General features: G+C 40.8%; 1 protein-coding gene across 1 annotated transcript; it reads left to right on the forward strand.

The window, feature by feature from the left end:
• Positions 1–770: 770 nt before the first annotated feature.
• LOC111239189 (zinc finger CCCH domain-containing protein 7B-like) lies at positions 771–17,016 on the forward strand. The gene is made up of 23 exons (XM_022769009.1): positions 771–948; positions 1,236–1,303; positions 1,444–1,480; positions 2,785–2,982; positions 4,171–4,329; positions 5,545–5,625; positions 6,044–6,103; positions 6,272–6,326; positions 6,474–6,631; positions 6,923–7,535; positions 7,780–7,841; positions 7,937–8,030; positions 9,077–9,238; positions 10,059–10,264; positions 11,255–11,355; positions 11,467–11,648; positions 12,500–12,585; positions 12,766–12,941; positions 13,200–13,305; positions 13,481–13,589; positions 14,844–14,980; positions 15,112–15,281; positions 16,180–17,016. The coding sequence occupies exons 2-23, from the start codon at positions 1,245–1,247 to the stop codon at positions 16,358–16,360; spliced, it is 3,192 nt and encodes a 1,063-aa protein (XP_022624730.1). The 5' UTR covers positions 771–948; positions 1,236–1,244; the 3' UTR covers positions 16,361–17,016.
• The last annotated feature ends 1,159 nt before the right edge of the window (positions 17,017–18,175 follow it).

Genomic DNA, 18,175 nt, shown 5'->3' on the forward strand with positions numbered 1-18,175 from the left:
CACGTTCACGTTCATCATTTGTAATCTGATTTGTTCAGATGGTTTTTAATGTAACTCATGTCTGTGATTCTTCAGTGGTTTTACAACAATTCATTTAGTTTGCGAGTGGCAATGATTTGAGGCTGGTGATGGATGAATAGCAGCTTATTTATTAAAAATAAAAAACAACAACAAATGAACGTGAACTAGTTCATTTTCATCTGTATGAACTGAACTTTGAACTGGTTCTTTTTAAGTGTGAACTGGCACAACACTGGTAACGGCTATAGTCTTCAGGGAGCCCAGAAATGGCAATACATAGGGGAAATCTTAACAGAAATCGAGAGTATCTTAAACATGGCATTAAAATAATTTTGCCAAAAGTTGACCAGAAGCGGACAGAAATAAGATAAGATAACATAAGATAAGAATATTCCTTTATGGGAAATTTGCAGCATCACAGCAGCAAAGTGGACAGTACAAAGAAAGAAAAACAGATTGCCAAACGGCAAGAACCAAATACTTAAAAGAAGATAAATGACACAATAAGATAAAATATAATATCTACATGAGTAAAATCAGGATTCTAAAAAAAGAAAAGAAAAGAAAAGAAAAGAAGTTCACATGTGGCCCTAATCCTCTTCCGTACAGAAGAGCGAGTGGTTGTAGGCGGGGTCTGTTTGCAGGAAGTGGTGCCTGACAGACTGAACTCAGGGCCGGAAGGCTCCTCCCCTCATTAAAGGGCCAGTGCAGAGATTTGCAGCTGGATCATGGGTGGACTGGAGCTGCTGGGAATCGAAACTTAACCGGGAAGTTCGCGGGTTTCCTTCCTCCTCGGTTGTTCATCATCGTCAGCACGACACTCTCGGCTGCTAAAGGTTTTAATGTATTTTATTTCCCCCGCCTCGGACTCAGCATGACACGCTGATGAAACTTGCCTCGGTTCAATGAACTTCCTCACTCCATCAGGTAGGTGTGTTTGAAGTCGGTCCAGTCCGCGCCATGATGGGCCGAGGGAGCGTGCAGGGTCAGGGGCTTGTTTGCTTGATATATATATATATGTGTGTGTGTGTGTGTGTGTATGTGTGTGTGTGTGTGTGTTGGGGGGGGGGGCTTTAACACTGAACAAGCATGAACACAGGGTCAGTGAGTGTTTTTGGTGGTTGTGTGTTTGGTTTCTACTCCTGAAGGAAGTGGGCATACATTCATGTCAACATAAACATCAGCCACTAAATCCACTTGTCTTCCTCCTATAGTGAACAATCATGGAGCCTGCCAGACAAAAGCGCAAGGAGGAGATAAGCAAAGCTCTGAAATTTATCCAGTGAGTTTTTGTTTTGTTTTTTGTTTTATTTGACGGAAAGTGGAAAGTGAAACTTGCCCTGTCTCTGAATGACTCATATCCTCGATAAACAAGCTGTGTCAGTACTTTGCTGAGTGTGTTTACTTGTGTTTTTGTTCAAGGTCTTCCCTGGCTTATCCAGAGCCCGAGGGCTACCAGGTACCAGCTGTTATTAACAAACACAGTGTTATGTCTGTCTCCACTGTCTTTTCCCCTTTGCACTCTTGGGTTTCATGCATTTTTTTATGATCCACAATCACTTGGTCATAAGTTGCTGCTGAACTCACACAGACCTCTCAGTGTGCTTTCTGTTTTCCTGCCGTCTCTCTGTTCATTCTCGGCTCCATGTAAAACTAAAACGGGACATTTTATGTTTTTAAGTTTTCCCTTCTTAGAGGCAGTGTTGATCTTTAGCTCAAGATGTTTTTCAAGTCTTGCCTCGGTACAATCACTCCCCTTTTTGAAAGAGTTATTGGTCGCTGTAATCATTTCTCCTGTCCGCCCTTTGCAAGGAAACATGGACAGACTTCATCTTTCTGAGTTAGCCAAAATAAGTCACAGTATTTTTATTACAAAATTCCCTCTGTGCTGTAGCAAGAAAAAACAGCCCCAGTAAACACAGATACTCAGAAGATTGTTAATGTGGAGGCCAGTTGATTTTTAGCAATATACAAACCACCTTGGGTCCAGATTAAAATATCTAACCTAACAACCATGTTTTTGTTTTTTAGTGACCTGTTTTGACACTTATTGTACAGACTGGCACCACATTTTGTTGACATGCATGGTTCTAGTGGCACCATCTTTTATATTTTCAATAGATGTAAAAATGATTATATGATTTTTGTTGGTGCTTGTACCGAACTATCACGCTCCCTCACGTCTGGAGGATTTGATTCGCAGGCCGGGGCGTCTCTGTCGCACCACAACGCTTCATTTACGGTCTGTTGTTGTGACACATTTTACCTTTTTTATCAAGAAGAAAACTGCAGCTCCTCCTCCTTTCGCGATTTCAATTAATTATGCAGCCCTAATCTCAACATATATGAGACTATATGATCCTAATGCTTCCTGCAGCACCGTCATCAGGTCAAACTTAAATTTGTCCAGTACACTGGTTTGGTTTTTGGTTTGCGCCTGACAAATGTTAACAAGCTGATCGGAGGCCTGGAATGAATAATGAAAGTGTGATATTTTCCCGTACTCTGAAGTCTCTACTCGGCATTTCATTGGACATTTTGTCTGCATCCTGTCATGATTTGCTTATCTGTCGTGTGTCTGACCTTGATCCTGGTTAAAAGCTAAATAACTAAATAAAAAATAAAAAAAACCATCCTCCTCCTTTCCTGAACCACTTGTTGGTATTTTCAGACCCTTTGTTCTTACTATCCACCGTGACTGTGTGAAATCATTCACAAAACACGAAAAGCATACTCCCTCTTTTTCCTCTTCCTCCTCCCCAGGACTTCCTCACCCAGCTCGTGTGCAACCTGCTCGATGAGGGCAACGCCTTGTTCAGAGACGGAGAGTGGGAGCGGGCCGCGAGAGAGTTCAGCGAAGGCCTGAACGTCTCGTGCTACGCTGCGGGAGAGGACATCCAGATCCCCGAAGTGTTGCTGGAGAGCCTGTATGTGAACCGGGCTGCTGCCTACCACAGTCTGGTGAGACACATCTGCTCCTGTGCGTTTCTGAGACGCTGCGTCGTTCTGCAGCAGCGCAGCCAAGACACGTGTAGAGATCTGTTTGGGCAATGTGTGCCGCTGTGAATAAGGCTACCAAGTCCTGCGATCAACACTTCTACACACCCAAACCTGATCTGAGCGTGAGTCAGTCAACTGTGGAGCCACGTAAAATCAAATCAACCCTAAATAATTACTGGTTGAAGTTATTTTCAAACAATTTTTCAACTTTTTATTATAAATATCCAGTAACATGCAGGTGATTGGTCCATTACAGTTTATGCTTCATACCTTAATCATGAATATTTTTTAACATTTAAGTCTTGTATAATTAAACCCTTCATGACGTGTTGTGACACTTTTCATTCCTCCGCGCCGGCGACAGTCAGAACCGGCGGCCATGTTGTTTTCCGGTTGTCCTTCCTCTGTCCCATCTCAGTAACACCTCGACAGAACTTGGCACAAACATTCACTAGGACTGAACGATGAACTGATTTTTTATTTTATTTTGGGGGGTCAAAGGTCAAAGGTCACAGGTGTGGTGACCTCACAAATCATGATTGTTAATGCGATATGTCCAGAACTCTTCAAGGGAATCCCTTCAAATTTTGCACAAATGTTAATTTAGACTGAAGGATGAACTGATTAGATATTGGGGGTCAAAGGTCAAAGTCAGTTTGACCTCACAACACACTTTTCAGCCATTACTCGACTATGGATAACATAACTTAAACTCCAGATACGAGGGTATGGGAAGAGAGAAACTGCAGATTAACATTGCCGCACATATTCCTACAGCTACTAACAGATCACAGAATTTGGACACATCGATATTTGGACTTTAAACTCGGCGTATAACCTGGAATTTCCGTTTTCGACGTTTCAACAAAGACGTTTCAGCTCTGTCCTCGCCACTCCTCACACCTGAGTTATGAAGCTGCCTCTAAGAACAATGCCAATCTGATTTACTACCCCGAAAAGAATGTGACCAGCACTAAATCATTTAGATGTGTTTATCAGCAGCACCAGGCCACTGAGCTTAAACCTGCATAGCGAAGAAAAGACCCTCAACATTGTACATTGTTTTTGCATTAGTTTGCTTTTGCTTACTTCACTTGCTCCTCATTTGAGCTCTTTGCACGTCTTCCACATTTGTGGTGTTTTCTACAGGGGGAATATGACCGAGGCGTGAAGGACTGCGACAGAGCTCTTGAAGGGTGTAAGGAAAGCCGCAGGGCCCTGTACAGGAAGGCGCTGTGTTTGAAGGAGCTCGGGAAGTACAAGGAGGCCTACAACTGCACCACGGACTGTCTGCTTATCACTCGCCTGGTAAAGGAAAGAGGGGATTGGCAGAGTTGATGCAAATGGGTCTGAGAGAAGCCGCAATGCAAATCTGGTATTTTCATGTGCAGCAACGCCGCTTCGTCGAGTAAGAGCGTGTGGTAATGGAGGGAAGTGGTGGTTGAGTCTTGAAGTGAAATGCGTTATGTTCAGATTCTGACCTTTTTGTTTGTACCAGAGTTAAACTCCTGTCATACCTCACAGCAGGGGTCCGCAAGTACGTTTTTCTAATCCATTAATCAAAGGCTAATTCAAGATATTGATAAAAAATGCAACTGGGAGAGAAAGAGCATATGATCATCTTTTTGTTAGAATCTCATTTGACGATCTTGGTCGTCATCCGCATCCTGTTTCCGCTCTGATTTTATTCTGAAAGTCCTGGCAGGAAGTTGTGATTCCTATCTTTCCGAAGCTTCTTTCGGATGTTTGTGAGCTCGTCCACCCACAGTCAATTATTATACTTTTCATAGACTGATTTACTGAACTCATGGTATTTATTTCATATCACACATGGTATGTGCGCTCCTCTGGAACTTCCTTTCAGAACTTTTCAGAATAAAAGATAACAATCTGGTGGGCCAGATTTTACTTTAGCTTTTGCCCGCGGGCCGCCAGTTGCCAACTACTACTGTGCAGTATGAGGAGGTGTTTAAATTGAGCTGTTTGTAAGAAGCCAAAGGTTAAAGGTTCATTCTTGGTCCAGACTGAAGTTTTTAACACACTTCCATGTCGCCCTCAGGATGGATCCTAACGACTTTTGTGTTTCCCAGACTTTTATTTCGCACCAGCAGCAGCTCAAGAATGTGTCCGTTACTTCCACGTTACGTTACATCTAGATACCTGTCGTGTTTCCGTCATCCTCACCTGTGCTTTATGTTTCATGCTAATAGCTAACTGCTGCCTAAATCCAGCCTCACAGTGCTGTTAGCATGTCTGCAGACTCTTAGTCCTGTTCCCAAAGCAGATGGAGTTTGCATAGTTGTCATGAAGTGATTGGCAATAACATCATTGATTGTTTATTTTTATTTGTCAAAACCTAAAAGATGATTAGTGTCTCTTTATCACTTGTTACATGAATCTTAAAGCACTTTCTCTCTGCAAGGTGAGATGAACAGTTTTTACTGATACTCTGCCTGTAGCTCAGACTTGTAGCTTGTGCACTGGATTCATTCATTCACTCTTCTTCTGTTTACTCTTCCACAGGATAAAGATGTGAACGAGCTCGCTCAGGAGCTGGCCATCCGCCTAGGACTCAAAAATCGAAAACCCTATGTCAGCGCAAAGGTCGGTAAAACGATTATTGTTTAGATTTCATTCACTGAGGAATCCAAGAGAAGAATGTTTCTAGGTTTTCAGGTGGATGAACTCTTTAATCACAGTCTCGTGACTTTATATTTGGAAATCAACATGTAAATCATGGCATAGTATATTTAGAGTAAACCTCATTTGGATAGTTTTGGATACTGTTTGACCAATCCAGTGAATTAAATACCTTTTTTAAAAATCAAGTTATCTCATCGAATTTAAAGTCCTCTAAATTAAATATGCAGTGCAATGGGCTATTAGCATCGGGAGACATTAAAGAAATGGCTACTGTGAAGACATATGCAATATAGAAAAGAAATGACTCTACAGTCATAAACTCTAATGTCCTCACTTTGCTTTGTCTCTCACATCCGCTTTGTTATCTTGTCTTTTCCAGGAGGACGCACTTATAACGACAGACGTCACAAACGGAAACACGACTGCTGAAGCCGTCAAGGCGAGTTCCACATGGTCTCGAACATTCAGCGCCAAACATAAAAAATAGAATTACGATCTTGCGGTTGTATTCCTCAACTCCCCAACGAATCTAGTTGCATTTAATTAGTGTGTGAATTCTCCAGTTATGAAAACATAGTGATTTCTTTCCCACCCTCTCCTCTTCCAGGTGTCTGGTGCTAATTTAGGAAATGGTGTGAATCCTCTGAGTGGCCTCGCACCAGGTGTGAATTCATCGTGACTTTAACTTGATTAAAACTGTTCTGCATTAACAATACAGGCAGCACGAGAGAGTCTCCACTGTCTGTTTCCATTAAAAAGCTCTGGAAGAAAAACGTTGTGGATAATAAATTCCCTCTGCTTCTCTGCAGTCAGCTTCCGCAGCATGCCTCAGTCCGTGATCCCCCCCGCGCCACCCGCCGCCTCCTCGGTGCCCGCCACGGTGGACGCTTTGGAGGACTCCGAGCTGATGGGAGATGACTTAGACAGCCTGCTCGACTGCTTCCCTGCTGAGCAGGAGTCAACTGAGGTAAAAAAAAAAAATTGTTCGCGCTGGCTTCACACAGATATTTACCCTCTGTCTAAAAACGCAGCCCCTCTCATTCCTTGGGGGGGGGGGGGGTCGTCCAAAAAGATACTGTGTGATGCAGCTTTTAGGAAATCTGATATTTTCAGACATGGCTGCTGTGTCAAATGGCATGAACTTGGCGAGTCACTGAAAATCAAACCTGGAAGAAAAGAAACAGAAATCAATATTGTGCTTTTTTCTTCTTCTTCTGTCGCACATCTTCACTCAAATTCCTCTCTCCATGTTTTACAGACATGCATCCAGGCGCCATTCTCGCCTCCCAGCAGGACTTCCACTTCCGCGCACACGGTTCCTTCGGTCCTGCCCGACCCAACACCCCAGCTCCCCCCGGCCTTCTTCATCTCGGCCGTCAGCCAACTCAACTCCCTGGACTCCTTTCCAGGTGGCGAGCAAAGCACTACGACTGCAGCACTGGATACCCTGGACGACCTTTTGACCTCACAGAGTCTTCATGCCTTAGACAACTTCTCAGGAGTTGGAGGCGGTGCAGGTACTCCGAATTTAGGCCTGACCTCTGCGGCGCTGGATACCCTGGATGGCCTCGATTCCCTGGATGACTTCTTGGATACAACGCCAAGTGCTGCTGCTGCTGAGGAAGTTAATGAATCCAAAACAGAACTGGAGACGGAAGAAAAGTCCCTTGATGATTTGCTGGACGAACTAGACACCCTGGAGACCGTCTCTGACCCAGCTGGTCAGTGTGGTGATGTCCCTACAGTTGGTGCGAAAGCTGTGAACCAGCTCGACTCCCTTGATGCCCTGGACTCGTTTCCCTCAGTGACTCTGCCGGCGGTCTCCGTCGGGGGAACAGGCCTGGACTCGCTCTCCAATTTCAGCTCAATTGGTGATTATCGTTTATTCTTTGCTAAGAGATGCTGCAATTATCTAATGGCTTTAACCTACGGTTGTGATTCCCAAACCTTGGACTTTTAGATGTCTGAAGAACTGCTGTAATTTACAAGAAAAAAAAATATAAATCCTTATATAAATCTGTGCACAAGAGATGTATTATACAGGTACCGTGTGATTGATTTAAATTTCAACCAACTTCCATAACATGTAACTGATGTTCTCTTATTGCTCCTCAGGTATCCCGAGCGCTCTCACCGCTGTAGCTCCAGTAATACGACCTGCAAAGAACAACTACAGAGTAAGAGATTATCTGGCTTCTGTTACCAGCTGTTTTTTTTTGTTTGTTCTGTTGGCATTAACTGAAATCTTATTCTTACTGTGGCAAAAAAAAAGGAGAGGAAAAACCAAGCGCTGGTTACAGTCTCCAACCCGCTGTCCTCCACCCACGAGTTCCTGCAGGCCTGCTCCGCCTGTTTCCCTCGGGAAGGTACGTTCAGAGCAACTGTAATCATTAGAAAAATCACAATGATCAAGTCTTCATTTGTAGATATTCACAGAATTACATCAGTCCCTCCAGAGTGTCGCAAATTCCCCGAGAATTCTGCACGACCTCACATTTTTGTCACAATCACCGCAACTTTTCTGCAAATTTGATCAATCATCATCACAGTTTCCCGCGGAGTCGAACCAATCACACCAGTCCCTGTACAAAACCTTGATGTACGTCACTGAACTCACTTCATTGTTTCTGGTTTTGAAGCATGTTGTTAAATCCCTATTCACACATAAAAAGCTCTACGTTATAAATAGTGACAATTTTTGCAATTTTTATTTGCTTGTGCAGTTTCATTGTAAAAAAAAAAAAAAAAAAAAACTGTAGTAGCATTGTACAGTAAGACTGCCCTTTGTAAAGGATTTATAAATGGTGTATAATTAGGTTATTAATTTAAAAATCATAAATAAACAATTATAAACAAGTTCATACATTGATGCAGGCTCACTATTTGGCAAGATCAAGTTAATGCGTACTACTCATTAATCTGACTAATGAGTTGCTATTATTATATATATATTATATAACTGGTAAAAGAGCCTTATAATAACTTGGTAATGATGTGTTTTAAACCTTACATTAAGGCTCCTTTTTACCAGTTATAAATAGTAACTTCACAGTACAAATAAAAGTGGACTCACTATTTGGCAAGCAACAGGTCACTGTTGTCCTTTTTGTCTAATTTGTTATAACATCTTATAAATGATTTATAATAAAGTGTTAACAGCTAATTAAAAAACTAGCTATAAGTCATTCATAAATCCTTAAGAAGTGGAGTCTTATTGTGATCTAAAAACGTTGCAACATGCATCACAATGTTAATCAAAAGCTTCTGTGAAATCAGAATTTTAGCCACAACAATCCCAAAAAGAGCCTGTGAAATCCTGGAGGGACTGTTACAATCATATCGTTCAATAACAGAAACATCAGCTCTTACTTTTGTTCCTAATTCTGTACATTTGTGTAACATTTGTTTTCAGGTCGAGGGATAAATACGTTTGTTCACAAGCCGGACCTGGTTCACAGCTGCGAGCGAGACATTCTGTTGTGTAGACGAAAGGCGGGTCATCCTTCAGAGTGGACCAGAGTGCGACCGATGCCCGCTCGGACGTCCTTCAGAGGGCCCTTTGTGCTCTGCAGGAGTAAGGATCACAGAATCAAATAGAAGATTGATATCAGGGTGTCCAGCGACGCACTTTCAAACCTCCATAACTTCCTCCCATCTTACACTCCCGCTAGTGGGACGGGATGTTACTGGTTGGTCAATACGCACATGTGGCGCTCTCATAGGCGTGATACTAGTGTGTAGCTGTTGGAGGGAAAACACCTGGATGTTTGTGTCCCATCTGTAAACTATAAAGCTTCTCCTACAGTTCAATTACCCTCAAAAAACACTTTGGTCCAGCAAAGAAATGTCTATATAATAAAAGTGTTACATGGGCAGACTAGTTGGTCCAGAGATCTGGTGCCCAGAGGATAAACCCTGATGACCTGGTGATCCTCTAAATTCATCTAGTGCCACAAGAAACTATTTTCTGACACTGTAAAAACATTCCCATCAGCCTCAACTGAACTTTGTGTCACTAATTAGCAAACGTTAGCATGCTAGCACGCTAAACTAAGACGGTAAACATTGTACCTATGCTAAATGTAAGCATGTTAGCATTGTTATTGTGAGCATGTTAGCAATGCTGATGTTAGCATTTAGCTCAAAGCAGTGCTGTGCCTTGCAGCCGCTAGCATGGTTGCAGACTCACTTCACAAAAAGCAAAAGCTGTACAAGAATGCTAACTAAACTACCACATTGATTGTGAGGGAACTGGAGACTAATGGATCCAGGAAACCAGCCATGCCAGTCACATGCTAACTACTGTAATTCACACAGCTGTGTAGTTAAAGAGGGAAGTTTTAATCAAAAAGGAGTGGTTAACATGACTGGTGTGTGTTTTCCTTCGCGTCCAGAGCTGCTGAATACGGGCGACTGTAAGTACAGAGAGGATTGTACGTTTGCCTACAACCAGCTGGAGATCGATGTTTGGACGGAGGAGAGGAAGGGGATGCTGGACAGAAGCCTGCTGTTTGAACCGGCGTCTGTCACACTGGACCCTGTAAACAGCATCATACGCCTCCTGCAGGAACACAAGGGCACGTTCATGTTCCTCTGTCAGGTCAGTGCACTGGTACAGTTCATTTATCATTTCACAAACCTGCTTTCAACTCTCTGTCATGTCTGTTTTACTTATTTTTGCTATTATATATATTCTTATGTATTTTATAATTCTCTTTTCTGTTTTAATATTTATTCAATTATGGTGTATTGTAGAAATATTGACGTTTACTGTTTTCTAATGTATACTATGTATATTACTATTCTCCTGTAATATTTTCCAGAAATTATGTTTTCTCAAAATGTTTTCACGTGTTCACGTTTTCCTGAAAACATGCGCGACAAAAAATGACTTTTTTCCTTTTTTATTAATATTTTTAAACTTCCAACAATAAAGAAGCAAAGCCAATAGGATATAGTCCAACAAAAAACATAAGATACACACAAGATGATGATACTAATAATAATACTATTATTATTATTGTTATTAATAATAATAATAAAATTAAAAATGAATGCATGAATAATTAAATGCTTAATAAATAAATAAAGTAATTAAATAAATAAATAAACAACAAACAAGTCGTGCTTTACAGACACAAAAATATACAAATAAAAATACAGAAATAAATACTTTAAAATTAATTGAAATGTAGAAATGAAATATTTGTCGTGATTTATTTAATTAAGTATTTAATTATTTGCTTATGTACTTAATTAAACGTAATATTTTTTATGATCATTATTTGTGCATGCTTTATGCTTTATGTTGCATTCCCATAATGTTTTACATTAACTCTGTGATACTGAGTAGGAACTCTGTTCCCAGTTGTGTATTGAATGTTTACTACTTGAAACCTTGTCTCATAATCCGTCTCATAACAAACACAATGTCTCATAATAATCATAATAGATTTATTCATTGATATTCATTTATTACAACATTCATCCTCTTAACTTAATGTGTCTGTGTCTTCTTTGTTCCTTCCTGTTGTTGGTCTTGTTTTTGTTTTGTTTCTTCTCCTCTTTATTTGTGTCTCTGTCTCTGTAGGAATGCTATGACAGTAAACCTAGAATCATCAGTAAGCGCTGCAGAGTCAGTCACACCACCTGCTCTAACTTGGACGCTCGCCACACCTTTGACGCTAACAAGTGAGCATGTTTCCAACGAATGTTTCCCTGCGAGTCCTCGTCCTCTTACCTAACTCTCACTCTTTCTCTCACTCCTGAACACACCTTGATTTCTGCCTCTTTGCCCGTCAGGTGTTTGGCATTTGTGGTGAGGACCCACAATGTGAACTACAGAAAGGTCCGTCCGCTGAGCGTCCTGTGCCAGCTGGATTTGTGCCACCAAGCCATCCGGTACGGCTGCCAGAGAGAGAACAACTGCCATTACGCCCACTCCATCATCGAGCTCAAGACTTGGAGAGTGCAGCGACACACAGGTACAGACACAGGTGACGTGTCGGTCTGACACATCAGACACATGCAGTGGAAACAGTCGAAACGATTTCATTTGTTAAGTTGGAAAAAAAAAAAGGTAAACACTGAAGAGATGATAAAATATATCATTAAAGTAGAATTAGGTGTAAACACTTTTGATTCATATTTGCTTACTTTTAAAGATGCATTTATCAATATTTATTAATTAATTAACTGTCACTGTTCTAATTCACATTCCCCACTCTCATCAGTGTCGTTTCCTGCAGCAGTTTTTAGTGAAAAAGCTCTTTAAAAAGAATAAAATAAAAGAATAAAAAACTCCCTCAGGAGTTGGTAGAGACCAAAAGGAGAAAAAGAAAGCGTGAATATTAAACTTATATTTACCAGGGGGACAGAAATACGACTCCAAATGTATGATGCTGTTGCTCCATGTCTGTGTGTGAACGTATTAGTTTGTCCATATGATGACGGTTTATTCTGCTGCCCTCAAGTGGCCGAAAAAATCAATCAAAACTGTTAATTGAACAATCCTCTTGTGGCACTGATGGTCCTCCTGCTCCATGTCTGAGCCTGTTCTGGATTTCATCACAGTTTATTATTGTTGACCAGATCAAATCAACCATATTAAAGCAGGATTACATATAAACGGTCATTACATACCACAAATGTGTTATTTGCCTTCCTCTACAAGGCAAAAAGTTATTAAATGTGGTTAAAATAATGATAATTAAAGGTAGTGTAGAAATGTCCCTTTTCAATATTGCGAGTGAAAACCAGAAGATGGCAGCAGCTTGTAGTGTTTCTCTCAAAATGAAACTTAATTTCTGTGTCTGTGTGTTTGTGATATTTACAGGTATCAGCCCTGATGAGATTGTGAAAGTAGCTGCAAAATATTATGACAAGCAGGAGCAAGACTCAAGCAAACAGAAAGGGAATAGAGTAAGAGACAATTATCATTTTTATTGAAAGGACACTGTTTCTGCAGCACGCAGCGTTTAAACGTAACTTGTCCTGCATCGTCTCTGTGAATTCTCTGAGTCATAAAAATCTGCCAGTTGATTTTGACAGATGAGAAATGAAAGATGAAGAAGAACACTGTTTCTTTTCTTTTAATGTAAGCAGTTGTCTTCTGGAGGTGGTGGGAGCAAACCAAGAGGAGGAGGAGGAGGAGGAGGAGGAGCTGGGAAGAATCTGAACATGAAGATGAAGTTTGCCTGCGCTCAGTGCTGGCGGGATGGTCTGATCAGTGAACCAGAAAAGGCGCTCAAGTATTGCACTGCCAAGGCCAGACATCCGTGAGTAGAAATATATAAATATATCTGCAAAGTTCCTGTAAAAGTCAAGAAAATGTGTATTTAATGTAAGATTTTTGTTTAAACGTAGACATGTTGATGTTAAATATCAGGATGTGGGAATGAAATTATTTTAAAGCATGCTTAAAAAAAAACATATCACAAACACAAATCACTGGTGCCTTCAGATAAACCTGCCAACATCACGATGAAACACATTAAACTAAACTTTATCTGTCCTCCTTGTGACATCGTGTTCAGCTGGACTAAAGACAGACGGGTCCTGCTGGTCAAGTCCTTAGAGAGAAGTAAATGGGTTCAGGTCCGACCACTGCCACACGCCAAGAACTTCCCTCTGCAGTATGATGTAGGTGTGCGTCCTCTGTTCCTTTTGCACTTGAACGCATCAAATATTTTTGTCTTCCTCTCTCTTTCTTGCAATGTTTGCTGCGCTTCGTACGTCTGCTTCTTCAAAGATTCGAAGAAGGTTTGTCATGCACATGGTGATCTGTGTTTAACAGCAGGACGTCTTGTCTTCACAGATATGCACCCAGGTTTTGGAGAAAAGGAAATGTAACTACACAGGGAAGTGCACCTTCGCTCACAGCCAAGAGGAGAGGGAGATGTGGATGTATATGAAGAATAATGACTGTGAGTTATTAAATTCACTCTGCATTACAGTTTCCATTAAATAATAAAGTAACATGGAAAACTTACCCGCCATAAGTTACGAGTTTGAGCTAGTTTTCTTTTTTAACAATATTTTATTAATTTTTCACACACAGAGCGAGACAGCACAGATGTTCCCAAACTGCCAAACAGAAATCAATTAACTTGCATCAAATGAATTATCACAACCACATTGTTACCATCATAAACATTCTTGTTTACATTGTTATCATGTCGAAGGGATGAAGAGAACAAAACACACGCAAAAAAATAATGATAAAAATAAATAAATTAATAAAATAAATAAAATAAAAACAGTGTGGGCGCCCCTTCTGCAATAGGTCAACAAGATCACCAGGAAGATAATCTAGGAAAGGTTGGCAGATATCGTCATGGTCAATACGTCGTCATTACCCTTAAAGCTTAAATATCTCTCTATACCGCTGTGTGACGTCGAGAAACTTGTACAATGGAGATTAAGAGCAGTTTAACTCCTGCATTAATCAGGGTTCCTGCGGGTCAGTAAGGACTCTTAAGGAAAATAAGGTCTGAAAATGTCTTATACTGTATTTACCCTGAATTTATTGTAGGTATTAAATTTGCAGATAGTTTGTTTAAGACTGGTAGAACAAAACAAAGCTAACAAGGCAATAATAATGATGGTGCTCCTTTTTCATGTCACAGACACACATTTATTTTTAAGATGTGGTTATGCCGACACACTGGGGGGCGCTAACCTGGTAGTTTGGCATAAATCTACAGTTAATGGTTCGCAGGTAGATAATTAGACAAAGGAAAAGTTACTGTGCAAAGTGAAGGTCTGCGCTACTAAACATTAAGAACATGTTATTTTCCCTCTTTTTATCTAAAAATGAATCTGAAATTCTGTCGTAGGATTTAGAAAATGTTTAGCAGTAATAGGAAGTAATAGTTATTTCTACCAACATGCAAAATGAATGGTGTGGTGCTTTAATACATGTGCTGCTGCAGGTGTTTACATCTGAACTTTCTACTCCGCCTCTATTTAAAAAGAGCATTTACAGGAGAGCAGCAACAAAAGTCTGAGTAAAACAGTCATTTCCACATGGTTCGGTCTTAATCTTAATGTATTGAGGTCTTTAAAAGCATTGATTATGGTGCAGGAACCCTGTTTACATAAAGACACCTACCATCTGACTCTGTCTCTTGCTGAACTTCCTCGCAGTGACATGAGATTTTCTTTCTCTGTGCCTGCAGTGCTGGACATGCAGCAGATCTACGACATGTGGCTGACATTAACTGCCCAGAACCGCCAGGCAGATGGCGCCATGTTCACCCAGCCCGTTCCAGAAGAGAAATATATCATCATGCCGACTGACTATGCCGAACCAATGGTAGGTTTTACATTTGATTTTCAGTTCGATAAAGTCAAAGACCAAAAATTAAAAAAAAAAAATGGCTCCACTGGCACCAAAGCTAAACCTTCCTGACCGGTCAACGCCGCTGCTTCCTCTCTGTGCTTTAGAGCGGCTTCCACTGCCGTCTGTGCGGCAAACACAGTAACAGCGAGCGGCAGTGGCAGCAGCATATCTCCACCGAGAAGCACAAGGACCGAGTGTTCAGCTGTGAGGGAGAAGACGAGGCTCTGACGTGGAGCTACCGCTTTCCTGGAACAAACTTTGAGCTCTGCCCCAAGTAAGACCTTTTTCCTGGATCAGTGTTTGGATTCAGAAAATGAGTCACTGTTGAAGGGATCCTTGAAAATCTGTTATTTTGTGGATCTTCGGTGGTTTAACTTATCACCCTGCTGCAGTGATGTGGAAGAGACAGTCAGAGAAACTTTAAACTTTAAACCAGGGACACGCTGCCGATGTTAAACCAACATTTAAGAAAAAAATATACTCGACAACTGTTTCCAGTGTTTCTAACGTCGTCTGAATGGTAGACCTGACGGGATTCAGCCACTCACATGTGGTCCTGAACATTATAGTTCTGTTTTTAATATATATATATATATACTGTATATGTATACTGTATAGGAGTATAAAGGTTTGCTTCACTTCACTACATTTTTATTCCTCTGTGTCAGCGAGAGTCGGAGCAGCAGCCATCTTGTTTTCAGGTTGTCCGTCCGTCTCATTCTCATGGACACGATATCTCAACAACGCCTCGACGGAACTTCTTCAAATTTGGTTAAAAACGTTCACTTTAACTCAAGGATGAACTGATAAAATTCTTGTGGTCAAAGGTCAAGATCACGGTGACCTGAGAAAACATTTCCTAGCCATTACACAAAATTTCACACAAACGGTTAATAATTTATCTGACTCTGGATAAACAGGGATGTAACCTGGAACTAGTCTGAGTGGCGGAGGGATAAAACCACAAGGAGGTGATTGTAGTTTTAAGTAGATGTGATGAATTTCTATCTTAAAACTGCTCAGAATAATAGAACTATATTAACAGTGTCTCACATAACTTATGCGTAATGTGAAGGGAGTCACTCACAGACACAGAAAACTATCACCAACGAGAGAAATAAAATGAAAATGAATAATGTTAAAACGTTAATCATCCTGTTAATGACTGACAGGTTGGATGGCGGCTGCGCTGACGGTGTGTGCTGCGACTACGCCCACAGCCCGGAGGAGCTGCGGGAGTGGACCGAGAGGCGGGACTTCCTGCGACAGAAGCTGGCCAAAGCCAGGGAAGACATGCTCATCATGCCCGATGAGTTTGACTTTGGGAAGTACAACTTTTTACTTCAGGACTGAGAAGAATTGATGTTTTGGCTTTGTGAGCCATTTTTGTAACGACCAAAGAATCATATCAGTGTATTAAGAGTTTTCAAGACAAAACCAAAATGAACAGGTGACAAGATCAAACTAACAAGGTGTCCAGCTTGTGATTTGCTTTCTCGAAATGCCGTATACCATTTACTTTGAATTGGTAAATTTTTAATTTCCTCAAACTATGTATGGAGCTACTTGTATTGCTCTTAACTGTCCAGCTAAAACCTCAATACAAATTACTCAATGCTGTGAAAGTAAGACTCATGTTGGTGCTGCTCTGAAAAACACAGCAGACACAAACACAGTTAATCACGGAACATAAATAACAGGGTTTATATTTAATTTTGAATATTGTTTTGTTCTTTTCCCTTCAGTTAAAGCAGGGACTCGATAAAGAGACGAGCGCTTTCATTCCATAGTTCACTCAGAGAGAAGATGTTCAAAGACTGACTGCATTAAAAATACACCCCACAAATGATGATTCACTCTCAACCTTTTAATACAAATAAAAATTGTATTGTTCAGTTCTAATTTGTACTGAAGCAAAGACTTGTTTGTTATTCCTCCTCGCCGGCGACAGCCAGAGCCGTCCGTATAATACCTACGTCCATCCTACCCATTCTCGTGGACACGATATCTCAGAAACGCCTTGATGGAACTTCTTCGAATTTGGTACAAACGTTCACTTGGACTCAAGGAGCAACTGATTAGACTTTGGTGGCTAAAGGTCAAAGGTCACGGCGACCTCAGAGAACACTTTCAAGCCATAACTCCAGACAGAACATAGAAATTATGACAAAATTTCACGCAAATGCTTCATATTTTATCCGACTCTGGATAAATAGGGTTGTAACCTGGAACTAGTCTGAGTGGCGGAGGGATACAACAATGAGGTCTAATTCTAGTTTTACTTGAAACTTAACAAATTCAGATTTTATATGTAAAACATAATGAGTTCATGATACATTGTAATAGAGCTAAAACCACCCAACAGCTTTAAACATTAAGAAATTAATAAATATAAAATGTATAATAATATAACACTCACAGGGGCCAATGTTCTGCATTAAGTGCTGCTGTTTTTGATGAGTAAATGTTGCTAAAATACTTAATAAATAACGTTTTGAATACAGGACTTTTACTTGCAATGGAACAACATGGAAACTTTTTTATTTTTTTTAATTATTCTTTCAATTATTCAAGTACAAAACACTTTTCAGGCATATTAGAGTGCTGAAACGTATCGGTGCTGAAATATAATTAAAAAAAGAAGAAAAATTTAAGTGATTTTTGAGAATGGATTAAGTTCATAGAGCTGATCTTTATAATCCATTGATACGGGGTCGAACCTTTAAATATTGCATGTATGAATAAAATGCTTAACTAACATGATGGAGGACTGGTAATACTTCCTCTACTTTGTGCCATCACCTTTATTTTTTTTTAGTGCATTACTCACTCAGGTCGTTAGATGGCGCGGGGAGCTCGTTTGTACCTGGCCTCGAGCCCTCTCCGGCTCGCACGTGCTGCCGTGCGTGGAGAGAAATGTGCTCGGCTGGGCGCTGTTGTTGTTGTGGTGATCATTCAACAGAGCCCGCCCCCTCCTCTCTTCTCATTGGCTCAGCAGCGTGACTGACAGGCGCGTGCTCTACTTGCCATCGAATCGACACGATTAAAGGGAGTGAGGGGGCGTGGCCTCTCTTCTGCTCATTATAATACAGGCTGTTTGGACACATGCTGGAGTCCTCGTGATGTGTACTTGCTGCAAAGTTGGTTAAAAAAAAAAAAGTCACTGAA

Source organism: Seriola dumerili, unplaced genomic scaffold (genome assembly GCF_002260705.1).
Source record: "Seriola dumerili isolate Sdu_G_001 unplaced genomic scaffold, Sdu_1.0 BDQW01002134.1, whole genome shotgun sequence".
Taxonomy (NCBI): domain Eukaryota; kingdom Metazoa; phylum Chordata; class Actinopteri; order Carangiformes; family Carangidae; genus Seriola; species Seriola dumerili.